This window comes from Passer domesticus, chromosome 1 (genome assembly GCF_036417665.1).
Source record: "Passer domesticus isolate bPasDom1 chromosome 1, bPasDom1.hap1, whole genome shotgun sequence".
Classification (NCBI taxonomy): Eukaryota; Metazoa; Chordata; class Aves; order Passeriformes; family Passeridae; genus Passer; species Passer domesticus.
The window spans coordinates 3,980,977-4,002,762 of record NC_087474.1 but is presented as its reverse complement, the minus strand read 5'-3'; the positions used below and the strand labels follow the sequence as shown (position 1 = coordinate 4,002,762).

Here is a 21,786-nt window from a genome sequence, read left to right as displayed (position 1 = left end):
CACAGCCAAGGCAGGAGCTACTTTGAAAGGAGAAGTCATGGGAATTTGGCTGTCAAGGAAAACACCTCCTGCTAGAAGGCCAGGATTGGGTTGCAGCATGAGGCTGATCAATTCCATGCAAAGGTGATGCCAGAGCTCTCAGTTAGTGTGTGACACACTCACTAGGGTAAGACTCCTCTGCCTCAGGATACAAATTCCCACACCAACTCCATTATACTGCACCAAGAGATGAGGGAATCAGAATCTAAAGTGGGAAATGACTGTTTTGTACAGTGGCCTGTTCCCAATCCAGCAATACAATAACTGCTAAAATTAACTGGAAACTAATCCAGCTGAACTGGAACCAGGGCCTAAACCACACCAGAGGATGTGCTTAACAAACTGACCACACTGCTGGGAAACACCAGCACGACTGCTGAGACTGCCAGCTTCTGAGCCAGCTTCAAACCAGTCAGGAGTAACTGGGGAAGAGGGAGCACATCCAAACACAGCTGGATTTCTGCTTAAATGCAGTTTCACTACGGATTTCTGCTCCATGTGCAAACTGCTCTGTCTCACTTTAAGACAGAACCTAGTGGCCAGAGGACAAAGTTCACACTGGAAATAAGGTACCCTGCTCTGTATTAACAGTTACAAGATTTTCAAGGAGAAAACAAATCCACTACAACATCTCCTGAAAAGAAAAAAAATCTTTGACTCCTCCCTAAAATAAAACCTCTATTTTAGATAATGCTATGAAGCACTCTGGTGTATATTATACATGGCATTAGGTTTGATTACAACAATTCCCCCATGAATTTTCTCATAAAAAATTTACAAGTAGCAAGTACGGATCCAAACTACAGGAAGGCGAACCCTAAGTCAAAGAAAGAGAAAAAAAAAAGAAATTAAGTTTGGCTAAGGCTGACTGGAAAGCTCTTCCAAGCCCAGAAGGGTCACATACCAAGAAAAGACAAAACAAGACAGAGAGAAAAGGGTCAGAACTGGAGTCTAACCATAAACATAAATAATGCTGTCATTAACAAGGATGTTTAAAGAAAGCTGGTGATGAGCAACTGATCTCAAAGCCCAACAGAAGACAAAGGGAAAGAGACAACATTTAGTGATTGATATGGAAAAAATGCAGCTAAAACAAGTTCCTGCCCATCAAATATACACTGTGCAGCACATCAACAGGAAGCCTACAGAGATACTGTGCAATCTGATAAAGCATTTAGCATGACTTGTCATTCATCATCCAAGTGTCTCAGTGTACTGTGACACCAATGGTCATGGAAATGAACCTGCTCAGTAAAGAGCAAGCTCTCAGTGCAAGCTGTACAGCAGTTGACAGGGAAGTGGTTTTCTGCTCAAACTCACAGGCTTCCCAGTTTGCTCCAAAAGCTGCTGTAGCTCCTGAGGACAGCACGAGTCAGAAGGAATCTGTACAGACTTACCCTGAGCTGAGGGTAATTGTAACCTGTAACTACTTGTAAGAGAAGGACAGTCAGGTTTTGGATATTGGCACCAGGCAGACCACTTGCAATGGACAGTCTTGGATCCCAGCAAAAGCAGTCCTGACTTGCACCCCACATATATCCAGTAAAACTGACTCTTTCAACACGATGAATTATGTGAATTAGCAAAGATACCAGGTTACCTATGGTGACAAAATGAGATTAAAGTTCCATGGTTCACCACCTCATTGTTGTGTCCCTGTATCACTTACAAAGCCATACTAGAAAATGGAATCACTGCAGTAACTGGAAATCCAGTTTTCCAGGCAGGGTGGAGACCAAAGAGCCAGGAACTCCTTAAACCTTGCTCCTTAAAGCTTTGCTGCTGAAGAAAACTTCTGTGTAATTGCACCCTCGGGGCAAGAAGTCCTAATTGTTTCACTGATTCACTTTCAACAAACCACCACAAACACTGAGGCTTCCTGTTCCCAATCCAGAGCGTGATTCCTTGACCTCACCTACACCAGCAAGCCTGTGGAATGGTATTTAGGAAGCCGGTTTCTGACGTTTCTCCTCAGCAGAGGAAGAAAACATCCACACTCATCAGTGACTCTGCTTAGTGCTTCAGTCCCAGTCCCTTAGTGCTTCAGGGACTGAAGCAGAGGAGGGCATGAAAACCTGAGCAGAAAGGAAAGCTTGTTTGGAACAAGATTATAGATAAATGCAGGAATATTCCAGCTGGAATTTTACATGCCCCAGAGGAACAAAAAAATGTACAGCAGAGCTGGTTGCTATGGGAACCATATCTTGCATGTTATATTACAACTTAAGTGACAGAACCAAGATATACTTTAAGTTAAATGCAAAGAAAACTCCTCATTTAACTTTTTTTCTGGGAAGCAGAAAGGGAAAATTTAATTCTCTAATTTCCAACCTGGAAAAACAACAACAAAAAAACAGGTAACAGTACCTGCATTGATTGGCCATTTAGAGCCTGGCACCAATAGGCTTGGAAACAGTGCTGGGGAATCACCACACAACTTTGTGAGTACCAAAATCTGCCCCAAACCTGACAAACACTGATGCTGAACAGGCTGAACCTTTGAGAAGGGGGACTTGGCAGATTCACTGCTGCTTCTTTCAAGACATCTCAGCATTAGCCAGTGGTTTCAGTGAGCCTGGTCGTCATTAGAGCCAAGAATTAAATCTGCACCTTGTCAGTCTCTGGCAAACAGATGAAGAAAATGCATAAGAAGGAAGAACTGCTTGGATTCAGTACTTCTGGGACTGAGGAATACAGATACAGCTAGAGAGTAGCAAAGTAAAGGAAACAACAAGTTATACAAAACAAAGGAAAAGACATTAACCCTGGTTAAACCTCCTCAGAGGGAAAGCTAAGGAAACATCCACTTCTTGCCTCCTTCCCCCCAGGGCTTGTGCATGGATGCAGAAGAAATATGGAAAGATTAAGGCAGAAAACAAGATAATACAATAAAGGGAGCAAAACAGCCTATTGATGTTGTGATCAAGACATTTATAGGAGAAAATCTGAAGATAAACTAATTTTTCATGCTTTTCTTATTACAGTTAGGAGGGGCAATGTACCTATACACATTGCATTCTGCAATCATGTACAATCCCTGCCATCCCCTGCTTCTGACTTATCCCATCCTTAATTGTTTGAAATTAAGTTGTGTTTCTACAAATAAAATCAAACCCCCTCCAGATGAATTAAAAATAGCATATCTCTCTCCTAAGAAAATAATTCAACATAAACACAAAGATTTCTAAGGACCTGTGGTTTGTGCTTTGATCATAACTCTCCGTTGGAATTAGGAGGAGCCAGATCAGAGATTAACACAGCAGAAGCAGAACAAGATGTCCTAACTCCCTGGTAGAGAACTAAGATTTGCCTACCTCTTTTGGTCTGGCATTCTGAACTTCAGATCAAAGGTTGAAGTAAGAAGTTGATTAACTAATCTTAAAAACTTTTGGGAAATAAAAGGTTTAACTATTTCAATATAGCAATCTCCTTAGGAGATTTCATCAGAAGCCTTCAAGAGGGCAGGATATCCAAGAACCCTATCTGGAAATGTTTCAGTATTTAAAGGATTCACACAGTTTAAAAATATTTTGGAGGTTTCATCTGCTGCAGGCTAGGACAGGAAAAATTGTTTTGTGATGTAGCAAGTCACCAGGGCCGGCTGTTTCATAGGAGCAACTGTTTTATAGAGTTATCTACAACCATGGGTCACCTGTGAAATGAGAGCTCTTGTTAAAAGCAGGGAGAATTTAGAAGAGCAAGCAGGTCACAATCAGTAAAAGCACAAGAACAAAAGCACAGCTGCTCCTCTTCCTACTAAAAAGCCACAGGAGTTTGAGAGCAGGACTGGGCTTCAGCAGGCTTTAAAAAGGCACGAGTAAAATTCATGACAGGAGAATGCCAGGGAGGCAAAGAGCAGGTCAGCAGCTGTCTAGAAATAGCCATTGGATTTTAGTTTGGAGTAACACTGGACTCAAAGGCTGGGGTGTCGAGTTCACACTGCCAAGCTAAGAACCCTACAGAACTTCCAGCATTAGAGAAAAGGGTCTGCAGCTTCTAATGAAGGGAACAGAAAGAGCAGGCACTTCACAAACCCCACAGACACACACCACCAGACCTGAAGGAGGCTGTCAGTACCTGGACACAGCAGCAGCCCTTGTCTCCCCCAGCTGCATCACATCACAGCCACGTTTGTGCCATCAGCAGCTCCTCACCTGCCTTGGGCTCAGGGCTGCCAGCCCAGAGGGCTCCGAGCAGTGCCTCCCCCCAGCCTGCCTGGGCTCTGATGCACATCAGCTCCCCAGTGCTACCTCCTGGCTGCTGACAACTTTCAAATATAGAAATCTCCCATCAGCAGAGTACTTGTGGAGACAAATAGTTCTGTTTCAGTTACAACGTCAGTCAGGTAATTAAGGACCTTTGAGTGCACCCTCTGGTTGTCAGAGGAGCAAGGCACTGTTAGAAAACAGCAATTTGTGGATTTAGATTATTTTCCCTTAGAGACATTTCTAAAACACTTGCATGTATGACCAGGTTAGGATTTTAACAAAAGACAGCAGCCACAAAATAAATTAAATTACATTTACAACAACAACAAAAAAAGACTTGCATTACAGATTGGGTTGTCTTGTGGGCTGTCTGTCAAATTAATAAGGTCAGTGTTTGTAGGCTGAAATGAAAACTAGTTTCAGCCTGAAATCACACACCAGCACACACTGACAGAAAAGAGGCAATAAAATTCTGAACTTTACCCAGAATAAATTATCATGAACAAAAGCCATGATCAAAATACAGAATGGACATCAGAATGTATTTCTTACGTATTTATTGGGATGCACAAATCTTTCTAAACAGCTAAACAAAATGGAAGTCTTAGGCTGTACTCTGTTTTGGTGCAGAGTTTTTTGTTTGCTTGTTTGTTTTTGGTTTTGTTTTGGGGGGCTTTTTCTTTGCTTTTGTTTTCTGGTTTAAAAACCAGCTCAAAGATTTTTTCTGTTGAGAAACCCAGATCATTATTTTTCCCACTGGATGACAGATGACTGCAAAACGAGCCACTTTATTACTGATAAGAACTAAGCTCAAAGGAATGAGAGGCAGTTTTAGAAGTGTCTCTTGTTACATAAATCACTCAGCCTAAGACCAACTGAAAATAGGCTCATTAAAAGTGAATGAAAAAGCCCTTCAGCCAGAAAGCTCCAATCACAAGTTTGTTCCCCCATCCTTAAGACTGTGCTGTAGAATCTGCCTATGAGACCTAATATGAGATTCCTGAAGCACGGATATAAAAAAGTATGAAATAAAAAGTACATAGAAGAAAACAGCTGAAAAACACCTCACAAGGTATCCACCTGCTTAGAAAGTGAAAGGTCATTCTCAAAGTCTTTCCATTTAGATTAGCAATTCCTCCAACCTTCGAATGATTCCTTTTAAGTGAGCAAATTTAACACTGACTCACAGAAATGTTGGGGAGAGGGAAGAATTACACTCTTACTGATCTGTCTTCTACTGTACGACCCTACTCTTCAACATATGCAACAGAGTAAGAAGCAGGGAGATTTCCCAGCACTCCTTTATTGCAAGTACCCCACTAAATGCCAGAGCTGCACAAGGGTCAATTATCAGGCTGAAGAACATAAAAGCCCATTCAAAGGGAATATTAAATAAGAAGCAGGTCATCATTCACACCAGCATGAGGCTGGTTCTGAAGCAATAATTATTTTTCCAGAAATTTTCCAGTGTAATCGTTACCTCTGTGTTGCCTTGATGATGATGGTCTGACTTTCCCCCCCCCAGTCAGGGTCTACACAAAAAAAAAGCCCCACCTCCACACAAAATTGAGAACAGAGACAACATTTGGAGGTTCAAGGATGAGCCTCATCGTGACTCGATTGTGACAGAAAACTGCTGTGAAGTGATGGAGGCAGCTGTGCCTTTTCTTCAAAGAGGTTGTGTGCTCTCCTGGAAAAGGCCAAACCCATTGCTGCTGCCTCCCCAGCACCCCTGAAATGCCATTTCCTCGTGTTGTGGAAACTTTCCCATAGATACACTTTCTATACACACAGCAACACTGCTTGCTGTAAGCTGGCAGAGGATTCTTTTCCACACACAAACAGTCATCACATCTTTAATGACCTGTTATATGTCCCTCTAAGAAAACAGAGGGTATTGCTCAATGACACATGAGCACATAAGACATTAAAAACCCTTTAAGACAGACTTAAGGTTGGCATGGAATTTGATTTCTCCCAAGAGAACTGCTAAAATTATCTAAAGAACACCTTCAAAGAGACATGGTTTATGGTCATTGTTGAGCTCTTGTTCAAAATGCAAACAGGTTCAGCCAGATTTTTCCACATCATCTTCTGGCATTTCACAGTCTGCAAAATTAAGCCAAGAACAGAGAAGCCAGGTTGGGTTTTTTTTCAAAAGAAAGAAAATAGGAATTTTTTTTTCCAGTTTTCAATTCCTGCTTGCTGCAGTGCCAGGAAAATGAAGTCTTCCTAAAGACAGGCACAGGATTTAGCAACAGCCCTTTGTGTTAACATCCAGAACTTGACTCCATTTCTTGTCTCAACTGTAACTTAAACAGGGATCCTGGAAAATATTATGACTTCAAGTAAAACATTACTGATACAAAATTTTCAACTCACTCTCTCAAAAAAAGTTGTTTCCCCGGTGTTTGAGAGAATAAATCCAGAAAAGGGAAGTTTGCCTGGCTCTGTGTTAACCAGGCAGTGATTTTCAAAAGCCAGCTATGTGTTACTACTGATGGACATAACATTAGAAGCTATTTCTGAGCTGAACAGGTTGCAATCAAATATTATTCATACAGACTGGCTGGAAAGATGCCTGGTGGGAAGGGACCTGGGGGTGCTGGTGACAGTGGCTGAACACGAGCCAGAGTGTGGCCAGATGGGCAAGAAGGCCAGTGGCACCTGGCCTGGGTCAGCAATAGGGTGACAGCAGGGCCAGGGCAGGGATTGTCCCCTGTGCTCAGCACTGCTGAGGCCACCTCAGATTCTGGAGTCACTTTTGGGCCCCTCGTGACAAGAAAGACTTTGAGGTGCTGGAGCGAGTCCAGAGAAGGGAACAGGGCTGGGGAAGGCTCTGGAGCACCAGGAGAGGCTGAGGGAGCTGGAAAGGGGCTCAGCCTGGAGAAAAGGGGGACCGGGGGACCCTGTGGCTCTGCACAGCTCCTGACATGAGGGGACAGCCAGGTGGAGGTCGAGCTCTGTTCCCAGGGAACAAGCAGTAGGACAAAAGGAAGCTGCCTCGAGTTGCACCAGGGAAGGTTTGGATTGGATATTAGGAAACATTTCTCCATGGAAAGGGCTGTTCAGCATTGGAACAGGCTGTCTGGGAGGTGGTGGAGTCACCATGCCCACAGGTGTTTAAAAGACATGTGATGTGACACTTGGGGACAGGGTTTTAGTCATGAACTTGGCAGTGCTAGGGCAATCATTGGACTTTCTGATCCTAGAGGTCTTTTCCAACCTAAACAACTCTACAATTCTTAATTCATGGATGGGAACCTTAAGAGGTAAAGAAGGAAGAGAGAAAGGAGGGAGGACAGGTTTTTATGCTGCCTTTAGGGTAAAGAAATTGGACCACTCACCTCCACTAAGTAACTTCATCACCAGCCAAAGCTCATCTTTCACCACAAACGATGTGTAGTAAGATACAATGTTGGGGTGATGACACTGACTCATGGCTTGAATTTCTTTCTGTAGAGAAAAATAAAACATTGGCAGTTGGACACAGTGATAATTACTCCTCGGGCACAGAAGTTATCTTCCTCAAGACACAGCAAGGGTGCAAAGAAAAAGGATACCTAGAAGGTAAATGTAGAAAATCCAGAAATACTCTAAACACTCAGGCTGCATCATACTAGAGCCAAACTTTAGGGTGTTCTTCCTGTCTTGTCTAGAGGAACAAAAAGTTAACCAAAAAATCCGTGGTAAGGACATCAAAGTGGTGGCAATCAAAATACCTGCACGCAGCTACAACGGAATATTCCCAAAAATTCACTCTGGTTTGTGACCTAGGAAGTTCATGCTGACTTCTCCTTTCAGTACAACACTATGCAACAGATGCTTAATCTGTTGAAGACTATCATTTGGATGAGAAAGGGAAATATTGGCCTCTGGGGGAAAAAGGCCTCTTATTCCTGATGTTTCTTCCCAGCAGGAAAGCAGATGGCTTAGCTCAGTTAGGTTGAAGGCACAAAGGACAGCTGCATCCTTTGTCACCCTGGAAGAACAGAGAGATCACTTTGAGATTAGAAAGTCAGTAGCTACTACCAGTCCAGGTCAATATGAAATATGTTCAGATATTAAATTGTTTTGAGTTTTGACTGTGCTTAGTCTTCATTTTGGTTATGGATTCAGGGTTGAGGTTTTTCAGGTTATGGAGGGAACACCACCACAGAAAACATTGACTGATTTCATTATGCAAGCACAAATCACCACTTTGGACAGAAAGACTCACAGTTTCTTGGCTGTCCATAGACAAAAACCACCCACTGTGCCAAGCCTGGCACCCTGCACTGCACCCAGCTGAGCCTCTGTGCTTCAGCCAAGTCCCCCAACCTGACAAATTGTACCCACCCACCCAAATGTACCACCATCATCCTCTCACACCCTGAACTTCTGCTCTCAACTGCAGCACTCCTTCGTGGAAGAAGGAGAGCAAGGCCCTTCACCCCTGATCCTTCCCTCCCTCTAAGCACAAGACTTCCCTGGTACTGAAGTACAAGAAAGAGCTCTGAGAAGAATTCACTCGTGCCCAGGACACCCCACAAATGCATTTTCCTCCTGCTCCTGTACAAAGCCCTGCTTGTGACTGAGTTCAGAGTAAAGCCACTGCTTCCCCTTGGCAAGGCCTGAGCTGGCAATCACAGCTCCAAAGGAACAGGCTCATGTTGATTTATCCACTTAGCACTGCTTTTCAGGGAGTAGGTGCCTTTGAGGAATCCAAAGCAATTGGTTCCTCTTTCTGCTTCCCCAGGAGAGGCACCAACTTTCCAGGAAACTTAACAGGCAGATTAAAGAAGAATCCTTCTAAACAGGAAAGGATATTTGAAGAGGAATAAGCTATTCATCTCCATGCAGCATACTCTGACTGAAAAACACTCTGTGAAAATAAATACAGCCTAAAACAATATATTTTGCTTACTCTGACAGCTCCAGCTCCCTTCCTTGCAAACTTTCACTTGTCAAGTCATTTTTCACAAAGGAAATAAATCAGCAGCTTTGGAGTTTTCTGTGGTTCTCTGCAGTTCTCCCTGACAATTAAAATATTCGACACAAGATCAACTGGCACCAGAGGAAACCAAGGTGGAAAGCAGCAAGCAAGGACTGGTAATCCATCCCATCAGCCAGACCTGCCCCAAACCCACCACTCTCAGAAAGTATCTACAGGAGCTGGCTTTGTATTTTCTCAGCTAGGCTGCTCAAAATATTTTGAAGCAGTTTCCACAGAGATCATGAGAGCAATATGAGAAATGTATACAAACATTGCATATTTAATATATATTTGTATATGCTACTGTAGGAGGCAATGAGGCAAAGTCTGGACCAAGTTTACTTAACATCCTAGACATAGATCAAATTTTTGACATTTAAGCAGCCCCATACTACAGAATTTTTCAGGCATTTTGTGGCAGTTACCATTTCATTATTATTTTCTAAAAACTTCTCTCATTTGCTACCACAATCTGCTCCCTGGGCTGGGAAACACAGCTTAAAAAAATAGCTAAAGTCTGTCATGTGCACCAAAGCATAAAGAGGGAAAATAAATAATCACAAACCTGATCTGTGCAATTAAACACCTCAGTCAGCCAGTGGATGTATAATAGAGGCAGATTAATCCATTTCTCACACAGTGTAGCACAGCTCTGAATAATTAATGGCATCACAGCCCACGATTTTCAGTGTTTTTACATTATTACCAATCAGAAGGAGCAGAAGCCAAGCAGACTTTCTCTCCCACCCCCAAACCCCCGTTTCATTTTCAGCAGTTTTCCAGGCTAATCTCACACTGGCTGCATCAAAGCTTGGTTCCTGTTCACCCCAAAGAGGGTACCAACATCCTGAAAGCTCAACCCATACAACTGTTTCAAGTGATAGTGGCAAATCACAGGGGCTTTGTGGTTAAAATGCTTCCTGGCATAACTGAACCCAAGCCAATTCTGTCATCTATCCACAGTCTGCTGCAGCAGCACAAATGCAGGGGCTGAAGGGCTGTAGCTAAAGCAGGGATCCCACTCAAGGATCACTGGGCAGCTCTGCTCAAAAGCATGCTTAGAGTAGGAAGGGATAAAATGCAGCAAAACAGCCATTTTGTGTGTAGTAAGGTCAGCTTTAATACTATTCCCAAAGCTTTTGGGAGAGTTTGCTGCTCTTCAAGCACAACAAAGTCACAGCAGGTAAAGGCTTCCTCTTCCCACCTCCCTAATAAAATTGCTATCCCCAGATAACAGAGTTACAACTGTGCTTCCCATATTTTCCCCAGCATCAAAACTATATTGGAAGACTGCTAATTAAAAGTCTCAGTGATTTCCACACCTCTGTAATAATTCATTTGGGCTGCTCTATTCCCTCTCTGCCAACAGCCATGGGTCACTTGATGCAGACCCCCAAGCCATCCACAGATGCAGTGGGTGATAACAGCTCTTCCACCCAACACCCCTCACACTCCAGTGATGAGAGACAGCCTTCCTGCCAATTCCCATAAATCCCTCTGCTTTCTGCTCAGCTATGGAGAATGAATTCCCGACAAAAACATGTCTAGACACAGGCAATGGTTTGGAAATGGTTACATGCTCACCCTGAGCGAGATATTAAAAATATCTGTATTGTCAAATACCAAAAGCAAATAGACTGGGATTAGCTCTAAATGCCTCCATGGCTTCCATTAAGGGTTCTGACAAATGTTTTCAAATGTTTTCTACAGGCAATAAAAGAAACATTTCAAGGCTTGCAAAACAGTCATAAAAGTGCAGTGAAGTATAATCTAGAATCACAAGCAACCTATTAGTCTCCTGTAAGTCAGACATACTTCTGGAGATCAGCTTTTTGGATGAGGGTTTATTTGCCCAGTGACACACAATTGAAGTTTGAATTAATAGGAGCAGGTAAGGCTGTGTTTCAGTTACCAGCTCAAGTTTCTTAATGGTATTTTCTTTTCACTTCACCACCTTTTACTCTGTGTTTATCTGCCCCTGAGGCTTGCTTCAGAGGCACGTGCTCTCAAATACCAGGATAAAAATGATGCTTTATTTAGTTTTACTTCCTGCATGTTGACATGAACTGCAGAGATATAGCACAGCAGTAGAGTGCTTTCATGTGGCTACCTGCAACTTCAGAGGAGTCCAGAGAGCTGCCAGCGTGGCTACCCTGTTTGAAGGGAATCACAAGCACAGGAGAAGTGGGGAGGGAAAGCATGGCTGGAGCAGAAATCAAAGCAGGATAGATGTGATCACCCCTTGAAAACACCAATGCTTCAACTATGGCTGGCAAAGATCTTATACCATGAGATTTCAGCTGGGAGATAAGGCATTAAAGCTGCTCTTCATCCTTTTAAAGCAGGATTTAGAGCTCCAGTCCTACATGTAGGCATAACCATTCACATTCTGCTCCAAGTGAAATTTTAACAGTTCAGCAAAAAGGTTGTAAAATTGACAATAATAATTCATTTGCCTTTTGAGGTGTCAACATAACTAAAAAAAAAACAAAACAACAAACATGTTCTTCTATGAAAATTAACTCAAGAGACATTTTTAAGAAGGTGGAGAAAAACACAAAATCAGAGATTCTGATTCAAGTCCCACTTCTTGGATTATCCAGTTCAACTCCTTGCCTTAAGTGGCTAGAGGAGCTAAACTGGCATGAGTAAAGAGGAGTCAGATTAGCCCTAGAACAACAGTGAAAGAGAAACAATTCTGAAAGGGATAAACACAGTTCATCCATTAAGTAATCTTCAGTGATGGGAACAAAATAGTCCCATGGCAAGTCATTCAGCAGTTGTCCATTTCAATGGCTACTCTTCAGCCTCATTCAGTGGTCATTCCCTCTTTCAAATCTTCAGCATTAGTGAAAGGAAGGAAGCAGGTGTTTCTGAGCTGTTGTGGTGTAGCAATTCCTACGTGGCCATTTTTTATTGGTTTCAGCCAAAAAGCAAATGGGTGAGTGACTGCCTCCTCTCACAGACACAAGCAAGCCAGCTTTACCCACATCCCCCTCTTCACTGATCCTTACAGTTGCTCAGATCAATTCCTAGTGCTTACAGCTCAACAATGCTTTCAATGTGATTAGTGCCCACAGACAGCTGCAAACTCTCTGAAATTCTTTACATGCACCATCTCATGCTCATCCAGTCCAAGAGAAGGAAGATATTGGATGCTCAGGATTTCACCCACCATCAATTCTGATGTACATAGTGAATTTTACACAAAAAAAATCCAAAACAAAACCTTACCAAAACTAAATCAGCCCAGTAATTAAGACTTCTGTTGTTGCTGCTTTGATAAACAATACAAGCAAGCTGTACCCAGCATAGGTTTAAGTCTTAAGCTGCAATCCCAACATGCAAGGAACGTGTAACTCAGCAGATCAAATAACCATGCAGAAACCTCATGCCATTTATCAGATTCCCTGGCACTGACACTTGGGGACTTCTTTTCCCTGGAGCAAGCGTGAAGGTCTCAAGCCTGGAAATGGAATTATAATGGCAATTCCCATCAGATGACAGGCATGGATGAAACATCTGTACTACTTCCACAGCAATCTGCTGCTTTGTCCCCAACAAGCTTATAGTCTGGTTAAACCACTTGTAGGAAGTGCTCCATCAGATCAAAGGCTGTTCAATCTCCTGTACAAGTCTTCAAAAGAAGGTGTAAAAACCCTATAAAAAGCAGTTACACAATTATCTGCCCAGAGGGTAGACTTCTGACTAAGCCTGGGCAGTTAACAGTTGGCTTATGATTTAAACCAGGGGAGTTCTTAATCCTTTTTCTAAATCCTATCTAATTTAACCTTCTCAACTATAGGTTGATTTATTTAATCTCACGCAATGTTTGATCTCCATGCTGTTGGCAGCAAGTTCCCTGGGTTATTTCCACGAAATTCTAAAGGACATTTCTGTTTAACTGCAGTTCAAGTTGTTCCCTCAGCCTCCTTAACTGCCCTCTGGCCATAGCACTGCAAGAGCAGTGCCTTCACCTCTTGTGTGCAACCCGTCAGGCTCAGGGCAATCAGTCTCTGGAGCAGGAAGATTTTGGAATCTTTCTAGGAACAGCAACACCACATCTCCCATGCTCTTTCCTGAGCCCGTCTCCTGTTGAATCATCTTAGGAATCAACAGGCAGCATTTCCCCTTAGCTGGGAAATCCCAATGTGAAATATCCTATAGCTTATGTTTCCCTCTCTGCTGTTCAACATTCCTGGTAACTGCTAAGCTTGACAACCCACGTCATCTGCTGCTCATGGAGAAAAAAAGTCTCCATCTGGATGAAAGAAAACTCGGCTTTAATTACATGAAAATGAAGTAGAGTTTGTAGGACAGAGGGGGGATTTAAGGCCTTTTAGATCAGTAATTCTTTAAAACAAGAAAACACTTATACAAGAAAAAAGGCTGAAAGCATGGTTATTTTGAGGCAGATGTTACACCACTGTTTCAAGGATTGGCAACAGCAGCAAAGCAACCAGCATCCCACAATGGAAAAGAGAGCAAAACACAGCTCTGAATGGTGTGCAGCTGTGAAATACAACACATGAGCAAGCAGACTGTTTACAAACCCACACCAGTGTGGCTGTTAACTACTGTAGGCTGCAAGACAAATAAAAAGTGGAACTTCGGCAATAAATCAAGAAGTCCAAGACCGTTTGTAGACAACACTGTATTTGACCACCTCTCCCAGCACTCCACTCCCAGTCACACCCCTGAGCAAGAATCCCTATAAACTACATTGTACTTCTCTGTCAGCTGAATCCCACAGGCAGGCTAGGAAAGATCTGTGAGCATTCAAAAACGTACAGGAAAAAAGATGAAAATGAAGCATGGAAATAAATTCCTGACAAACATCACCTAATTCAGTAGCTGGGTTAGAAGGAGGCACATCTCTGCACAGCATTACTCCTGCAGTCTACATTCTTTACAGCAATTAGCACTTCTGCTGAAGAGCTGAATGCCCTTGACTTGGCCTGTAATGATTCAACAAAGCTGGCCCTTCCTGCATTTTCCATACCCCATAGCAGCAATAAATAAATGTAGTGCATTAACCTAGAATGTCATACAGTATATGCAAAGTGTGCAGTTTATTCCTGAGCAGCCACACAGCTCAAATGTATATTGAGATAAAAGGATCAAGATCAATACCTTTAATGAGCCAAGTCATAGCACTTACTCTAAGCACAGCATCTCCACAGCAAGGATGTGATCCCAGATTTCCTGGCCTCTGGATACTTGCTAGGCTTAAAGGAAGCTCAAGGCCACTCTTCCATCCAGTTGGTGATAGAGCCACTTACTCTGCATTTCCCACTCCAAATTAACCTTCCTTTTCTCCTCCATCCCAAGAGCTACTAGTGCAAACCACTAAGAAGCACAGACATTGAAAGAGGTGTACAAGAACCAAATCATCTTTTTAAGGATGGCAGTGTGGTTTGTTGGTCTCCCTATCCTCTCCCAAGCAATGTCAGACTGTTCTGCCCTCAACAGAGAAATCCACAAGTGTGAGGCACTGCAGAAAAATAATTATAAAATAATTTAAGCACCACTTTCCCTTTGTTATCACATTGGCAAGTGAGTAGGCAGTGCTGTAACTCAAGAGCACACACCTGACCCCAGGCAGGAAAGAAGAGCTCACAGTAAGCTGACTGCTGTGCCCAAATGCCTTCAGAGCAACAGAAGCCCCATGAAAGCCCCAGTTTGTGATTTTAACTGCACTGGGGGAGAGGAGAAAGCAAGGTGGGGGCATAATATACCCCAGTGTGAACTCACCATATTTGTCTTTGTATTTGCTTCTTAAAACAACTGTAACCTGCAACCATCTACAGTTAACTTTCTTTTCTTGGTGAGGAAGGCGCAATCCTGCAATATGAAGTAGTTGCTCAGAAAAGTTAATTAAACTAATTGGGAAAACTGCCATGAAGGGAGACTACAAGACCAAAACTTGAATATATTTACATTAGGGTAGAAGCAGATATGGAAACAGGATGGAAAGAAGTGAAGCACTTAGAGCTGGGAAATCAGGAACTTCCATTCTTTCAGCTCTTGCACTGAGAAACAACACTGGTGATCCAACAGACTGACAAATTCAGAACAAACTCAGGGAAAACACTTTTTCACACAACACAGCTATCTCAGCTGCTGCTCCTGGAAGCTGCTACAGCTCAGAGCCATCTTCATGCCCCTCCACCTCTCTATTAAATTCAAGAACACTTACAGCTGCATCCTCAAGCCCAGAGAAGGACCCACACCAGATTCAGTCACAAAACTGGAAGCTCTGGAGAGCTGACAACAGCAATACATTGCAGACCCACCCATAACAGGAAAAAATCATTGTGAGGAACGGGTCAGCCAGAGACTTAAAATGTGCAATTAGAAGTACTTATCTAAAATTACACATCAAGTCTCTGCAGTGTCTCTTTCTGAACCTAATGTTTTTAGTCAGAATTGGCAATTACTCAAAGAATCACAATCTCAATTACTACATCCTGAACAATGCAGTCAGGAATACCACTGAGGCAGGGTAGCATGGGCAAGCCACACAAAAGGCTTCAAAAGGATACCAAGGGTTGGTATAAGGACAAAAAGAGCAACTGTGAGAAGAGATCCTGAACTCCTACACTAGCGTGAGCCATAAGAGGATTTGAACACAGGCTGTCTTGAGTCCTACACGCAACCCTCCTCAGGAGCACTGGCAGCCTGAACGGGGCCTTTCCTCTTAACCAGGGCAGATCTGCAGATACCATTAGGTACTAGGTGGAAACTGGAATTGTGGTTCAGGTGATTTACTGAAGATTGTAGAAATGCAGAGGTAGCAGGACTCCCAAATTCTGTTCTACCTTCTAATTGCAAGCACTGTAACAAGTGCCTGAGGTAAAGCACAGCAGCTGTCGAGGGGGGACAGAAAACAAGGCAGGATTATAAAAATCCTAGTGAGGTGCTTCAAAAGAAAAGATGGTAGCAGGCCTCATCTCCACAATGCCAGTATTTACTGTGGAAATTTTTGACCCAGAGATCTTTCCCATTCTAGTGGAGACACCTCAATGTTCACAGGAATGTCTGTGTCTGCCTTGCTTAAATTCAGGGAAATTCCAGATGTGAGGTGAATGAGACAACCACTGCACTGCAGAGGCACCAGCTCACACACACAAAGAGAATAAAACCAAACCAATCAACCCAGGAGATATATGAGAAAAGGGAAATTTCAGTTACCACAGCTACTGCAAAATTCTGTTTTTCATTGAGACCACCTTGAGAAAAGAGGCACAGAGCAGCAGCAAATTACAGTGCTGCAGCTCCAAAGGACTCTGTCTCCTGTCCTGAACTCAGAATTACTGGGGTTTCCATATGGCAGCCTGCAGTATGTCAGTGATCCCTTTAGCTGGCATCAGTACCAGAAAAGAGATTAGGAACAACAGCTAATTCATTCAGTTTTTCTCTTTACAGGTGAATGGAAAAAAATGTAAAGAACTGCAGGAAAGGAAAAGAAAGCAATGCCATTTTCTTTAATTTTAAATGCTTTGAAAGCATATAGCTCTGGATCCCCCTCAAACTTCAGAGCTCTTGTGGGTACAGCAAAGCTTCACACTTGCACATTAACTCAGTTCAAAACAAAGGGATTATACAAAGTGCTGAGCTCTAAACAAACAGTCTGAAGTTTTGCAACAGTTGATCTTTTCAACATTTTAAGTACCATGTCCCACAACCAGGACAACTGAGCTGCCTTCAGTGAAGTCAGTGAAGTTCCCTCACCTTCACCCCACTACAAGGAAGGTTTTAAGACACTTGGCAAAGAGATGTCTCAGAAATAACCGAAACACAACTCCCCAGACAGTTCTGATTGCATACCAGGAGTTCATCCATGCTCGTCTGACACTTCTCGAGATTGATCCGTTTAATCGCCACCTTCTCCTTCTTCGGAGCGCAGAAGGCTGCCTGCACCACGGCGGTGGCTCCACTCCCTGGGGGGAAAAGACACAGTTACCAACACTTGATGGACCCCAGCAGGAAGGGAGGAGGCCAGACAACAAAATGCTGAGTGCCAGGTAGCAAAGACAGCAGAGGCAGGTGAAAACCCAGTGAAAGCAATCCAGGCACTCCCCACTGCACAGCTCCATGGGCTGGCTCAGCCCCCACACCCAAGTGCTGGGCAACCTGAATTAAAACAAGTGGATCTTTGTGATCCCTTCCAGGGATCATTACAGCTCTGCAGACCAAAAACCCTCTCCAGACTCCAGCTCCCATATAAAAGAGTGATTCTACTCATGTACTTTTAAAAGATATGCCACTGAGGTCACACAGATTTTAACCTGATGTGTTCACGCAAATTGTCAAAACAAGCCACTCTTTGCTACCGACACTAATGAGATTTTTCAAATATTTTTATGCACTGACTGCTGTTCTCATCTCTCCTCATTTTATGCAAAGGCACGAGGTGGGTTTCATTCAAGCAGGTTCAGCTCCAGCTCTCACACTGCCTCAGTTTCTGGGTTGAAAACCACAGCCCCAGAACATTTAAATTCCAATAGGGAAAAAATACCACATTTTAATATACAGTCCTTCAAGCTGCTACAAGTAGGGAGTTCTGGATTTAAAGCACCCAGCACCATCATAGCCTCTGACATGCAAGGGAGTTTGCCATAGTGAGACTTAAAATCTGTTGATGTTTGTTGGCTTCCAGAAGCTGTTGCAACATTCACCTCTCATCAATAGGACACCTTGTTTTACTTTCTACCTTCATCATGATTCCCCACATTTACACACTTCACTGGAAAGGAGTAAATCCACAGCAATAAAATGGGGGTAGGATATGTGGAAAATAGCTCAAATGTTCCTATTGCAAATTCCTAAAAAATGCTAATAAAAATAAAGAGAAATTAAAACAACTATTCTCCATTTTGGTGTAACACCAAAAATTTTAGCAGATTCTCCTATTTTTAATACTATAAAAACTACTTCCAGATTCTGCACATTTTTGCAAGCTTTGTGATTTTTCTCTAGTACATTCAAATAAACTGGGGGCAAAAACTTTCATTTTCAAACCAAGGCTCCTGAAGCTCCCTACAATCACTATCAAGAGTCTTCTCACACCAAGTACCAGGTGAGGGAAAGAGCTTTAAACTCAGCCCTGAAAGACAGAGGAAAACTGCTCCCTTCCGAGTCGCACTGAAATAAATGGAAAAGCCCTGAACTGTGGGACTCTGCTCCTCTAATCTTCAACCTGCACCTGCCACAGTGGGAGCTACAGGACTTTGACTTCACTTTATATGGCATGGCCAGTGCACCCTGGACATCAGCATCAGCTTGCCAGGACTCTCTGTACTCAGGAGTTTACATTTTAATGGCAGAAGTGTGCAGAACACAGAATGCTAATGCTGCTAAAGCTTTATTATTTCCCAAAGCAAATGGGTTTTTAAGAAGTTCAACACTGAGGCCATTTATTACTTGCACACATATTGTTTTTCAGAGACTATTCATAGCACAAGGCAAAACAAAGTTATTAGGAAAAGGACAGCAATAACAGTAAGAATATTTACAAAGGGCTTTGAAAACAAAGTTTGAGTGCTGTAAGCAGATTCTAGAGCAAATAACAGATGATGGAGAGGTCTATGCAGATATTTAACAGAAAGTCTTCAGGAACAGCAAGGACAGGAGGTTTTGACAGCAGAGTTGGGTAAGACTGCCAGGAGCAGGGCTGAAATACACAACATTAAGCACAGGACAAACATCCCAAAAGCAAACCTCCATATGCACTCCCTGTAGTCACTCTGCCCAGCAGGTGCAGGAATCCAGCATGAAAGCAGCAATCCCAGCATAAATTAATTCCCATTCACTGGGAATCCTGGGTGGCCCTGACCTACTCCTCTTCACCCAGGAGCTGCTTCTCTTGGTTTGTTTCTGCTGCTTCTTCGATAGGGGGAAAAAAGTAAAAACACAAGGGCTCAAGACAAAGAGAGCAACAGACACAGAAGTGGTGACATAAGGCAGAAGTGAGTTTGCACTTCCTAGTTACTGCTGGTCTCCCTACGGCAATAGCCTTTTGGAAGTCAGAACAAAAAACAAACACTGTATCAGTTCTTTGGAAAGAGTTAGATCCCAGAAGAAATGTTGCTGCTGACACATTCAAAGTGCCAGTATTATGATTTCTTTCTTTGGATGTCTTAGTGCATAGCAATAGAGGCTGAAAACACAAGCCAGATGCTGGAGGAATATAGGACTGTGCATCTCAGAGGACTGTCTTGTCACACAGCCCTTTTCACTCCCCAGTTGGTTTCTCAGTGTGTATTTATACCTCTAAAGCTACCTGTCCTCATAGGCACACGTATCTGTGTTCAAAGACTCTTTCTGGATATCTCAGACACTCAATAGTGTCAGCATGCTCCCGCTTCCCCCCACAGCATGACATCCCAGGATTTCTGTGCCAGTTAAACCCAGCGTGTGTCAGCACAACTGGCAAAGGTGCTTCTTAAAATCCAGATGCAACATCATTACTGTGAACCAAGTCCTTCACAAGATGAAGTCCAGGGTCTTAAAGAAGTCACCACACAAAGAGTAGCTTTGTGTTTTATTGTTTTAGGATGTTACCACCAGAAACAATAGATGCAGCCTAATTAAAAGCAGCACCACTCATGCTACAGCTCCTTTCCAGTCCTTGAGTCTGCGGGATCAATGCTCACTAGGACTTGAGGGCAAAAACTGCTTTTCACTAAGTGCTGGACAATGCCCCAGCCTACAGGGACCCGATCTGTTATGAGTGTATGGCATTATTTGAACAGTAATGAAATCCCAAACTAAATCCTTCTGGGCACACGGCAGGGAATCATCTGAACTCGAGACTCCTCCCATTTAATTCCCTGCTGCTCCTACTTTTCTGGCAGCTCTCTTTAGTTCGATCACCACCTGCTCTCCCCACTCCCCCCTCTCCCGCTAATTCGTCATTTCTTTCAGCTCCTCTGTAGCACTAATTATAGAGAAACAATGAAATCTCAAAAGCGTATCAAGCGAGGATTAAGCCAAGCTGCAGCGCGATGTGCCACAAGCAAGCTGCTCTTTGGTGGCAGCAGCAGCTTCTGGGACCAAACAAAGACTGGTTTCCATGCTTCTTTGGAGAGTTCAGAAAACATGGCAACATGGGCACTTCAGGCTTTGCAGCCACACAGTTTGTTTATTAAATGCCAGGCTGGCAAGAGAAAGAAAGGAGAGAAGCTGCAGCAAGGATGCTGAACACATTGCTAAGTGAAAACAAGCATAGGGAGAGATGACACCAACAGAGAGAAAAAGAAAAAGCTCCTTGAGAAAGTTAGGTAAAGTTTAGGAGCAGGTAACAAATATGTGGGCAACAGCAGGAAGACAAGAGATTTCCTGGGCTGCCATGGAAGGAGGAAAAAGCCCAAGGGCAGTTTGTGCCAGGGTAGCACAACTTGGACAAACCAACTCTCGCAGCAGCCACAGACCTGCTGCAATCAGAGCAAACTGCAGTCCCCATGATGAGGGCAGCACAGGGTTAATGTTCCTGTGCTGAGTTCCCATTCACTCCCCACCTCAAGACACTCTGATCAAGGTCAGTGCTGAGGCTCTTCCCTCCCCTCTCTCAGCCTCGCTCAAGATCAGCTTTCGGAGAAAATTGCCTCCCTGGTTAATCTCTTCCAACATAACGGCTTAGCAAAACAATGAAAACCGGGCACAGCCAAATGCTTGCTGCTTTATTCCTGAAAAGCAGGAGATCATTTTGTTGAAGGATGATGGGGAGGAAGGAGACCCCAAATGAGTATTAGGATCTGCTTAATACCCCCTGCTTTTGCCTCTGTAAGGCTCTCAGATATAGTTCCAACCCTTAGGATAGCAGCTGCAAAATTCCTGCATAAGAGGGTCACGACCTACTTTAGAAAACACCGCCTTAAGAGGAAAACATACCCTTTCTAACCCCTGTTTCTTTCATGTTTCTACGATTAAATGGCTCTTTCTGAACGAAAACCAACCTCTGAAAGGATTAAAATAACCCAAATAAAAAAGTCCCCAAGCACTCAGTTACTGAAGCCTGATTTTCCAGGTTCTCCCCTGGATCCATGGTCCCTGTACCTTCAGCATCCACAGCTCCAGCCTGAACTCCTTAAGGTGAGACAAATTCTCCATGAAAGCCCAGTAGCAGCTTTCAAAGGAGGCTGGATACCATCTCTTCTACAGTTCCACAACTTACATGAAGCTTCCATTTTTTAAAATAAAAACAAACCTGCTGAGATCTCAGCTGAAGTTAATGGAAACCAATTATTTCAAGGCTAATTAGAGGAGTGGAAAGACAGGGGACTGACCAGAGGACACAGCACGTCCCTACACAATTTGTCTCCAATTTAACTGAATCTCTGCAGCCACATAAGGACATTGCAGCTCTCCCAGTAAGACTGGGATGAATTTCACCGATGCCTCTTCCCAGGCAAATGCAATTGAAGCCAGAGATCCTCTTGGCAGAGAGATCTGCTTAAGCAATGAACACTCATGCCAAACAGTCACAAGACAAGCATCAAATCCTGGCTTCAGGATAGTATTCTCCTACCACGTGCAACAGCACTTTGAAGTAGTTACATG

The 21,786-nt window shown here is 43.3% G+C and overlaps 1 protein-coding gene across 2 annotated transcripts in view; it reads right to left on the bottom strand.

The window, feature by feature from the left end:
• Positions 1-21,786, bottom strand: part of OXSR1 (oxidative stress responsive kinase 1) — an 87,495-nt gene that overhangs the window by 51,117 nt on the left and 14,592 nt on the right. For both annotated transcript variants that reach the window (XM_064424070.1, XM_064423991.1), the window contains exons 2-3: positions 17,053-17,165; positions 7,595-7,703 (exon numbers count right to left, since the gene is read on the bottom strand). In XM_064424070.1, the coding sequence (XP_064280140.1) occupies positions 7,595-7,703; positions 17,053-17,165 (222 nt within the window). The remainder of the gene's footprint in view (positions 1-7,594; positions 7,704-17,052; positions 17,166-21,786) is intronic.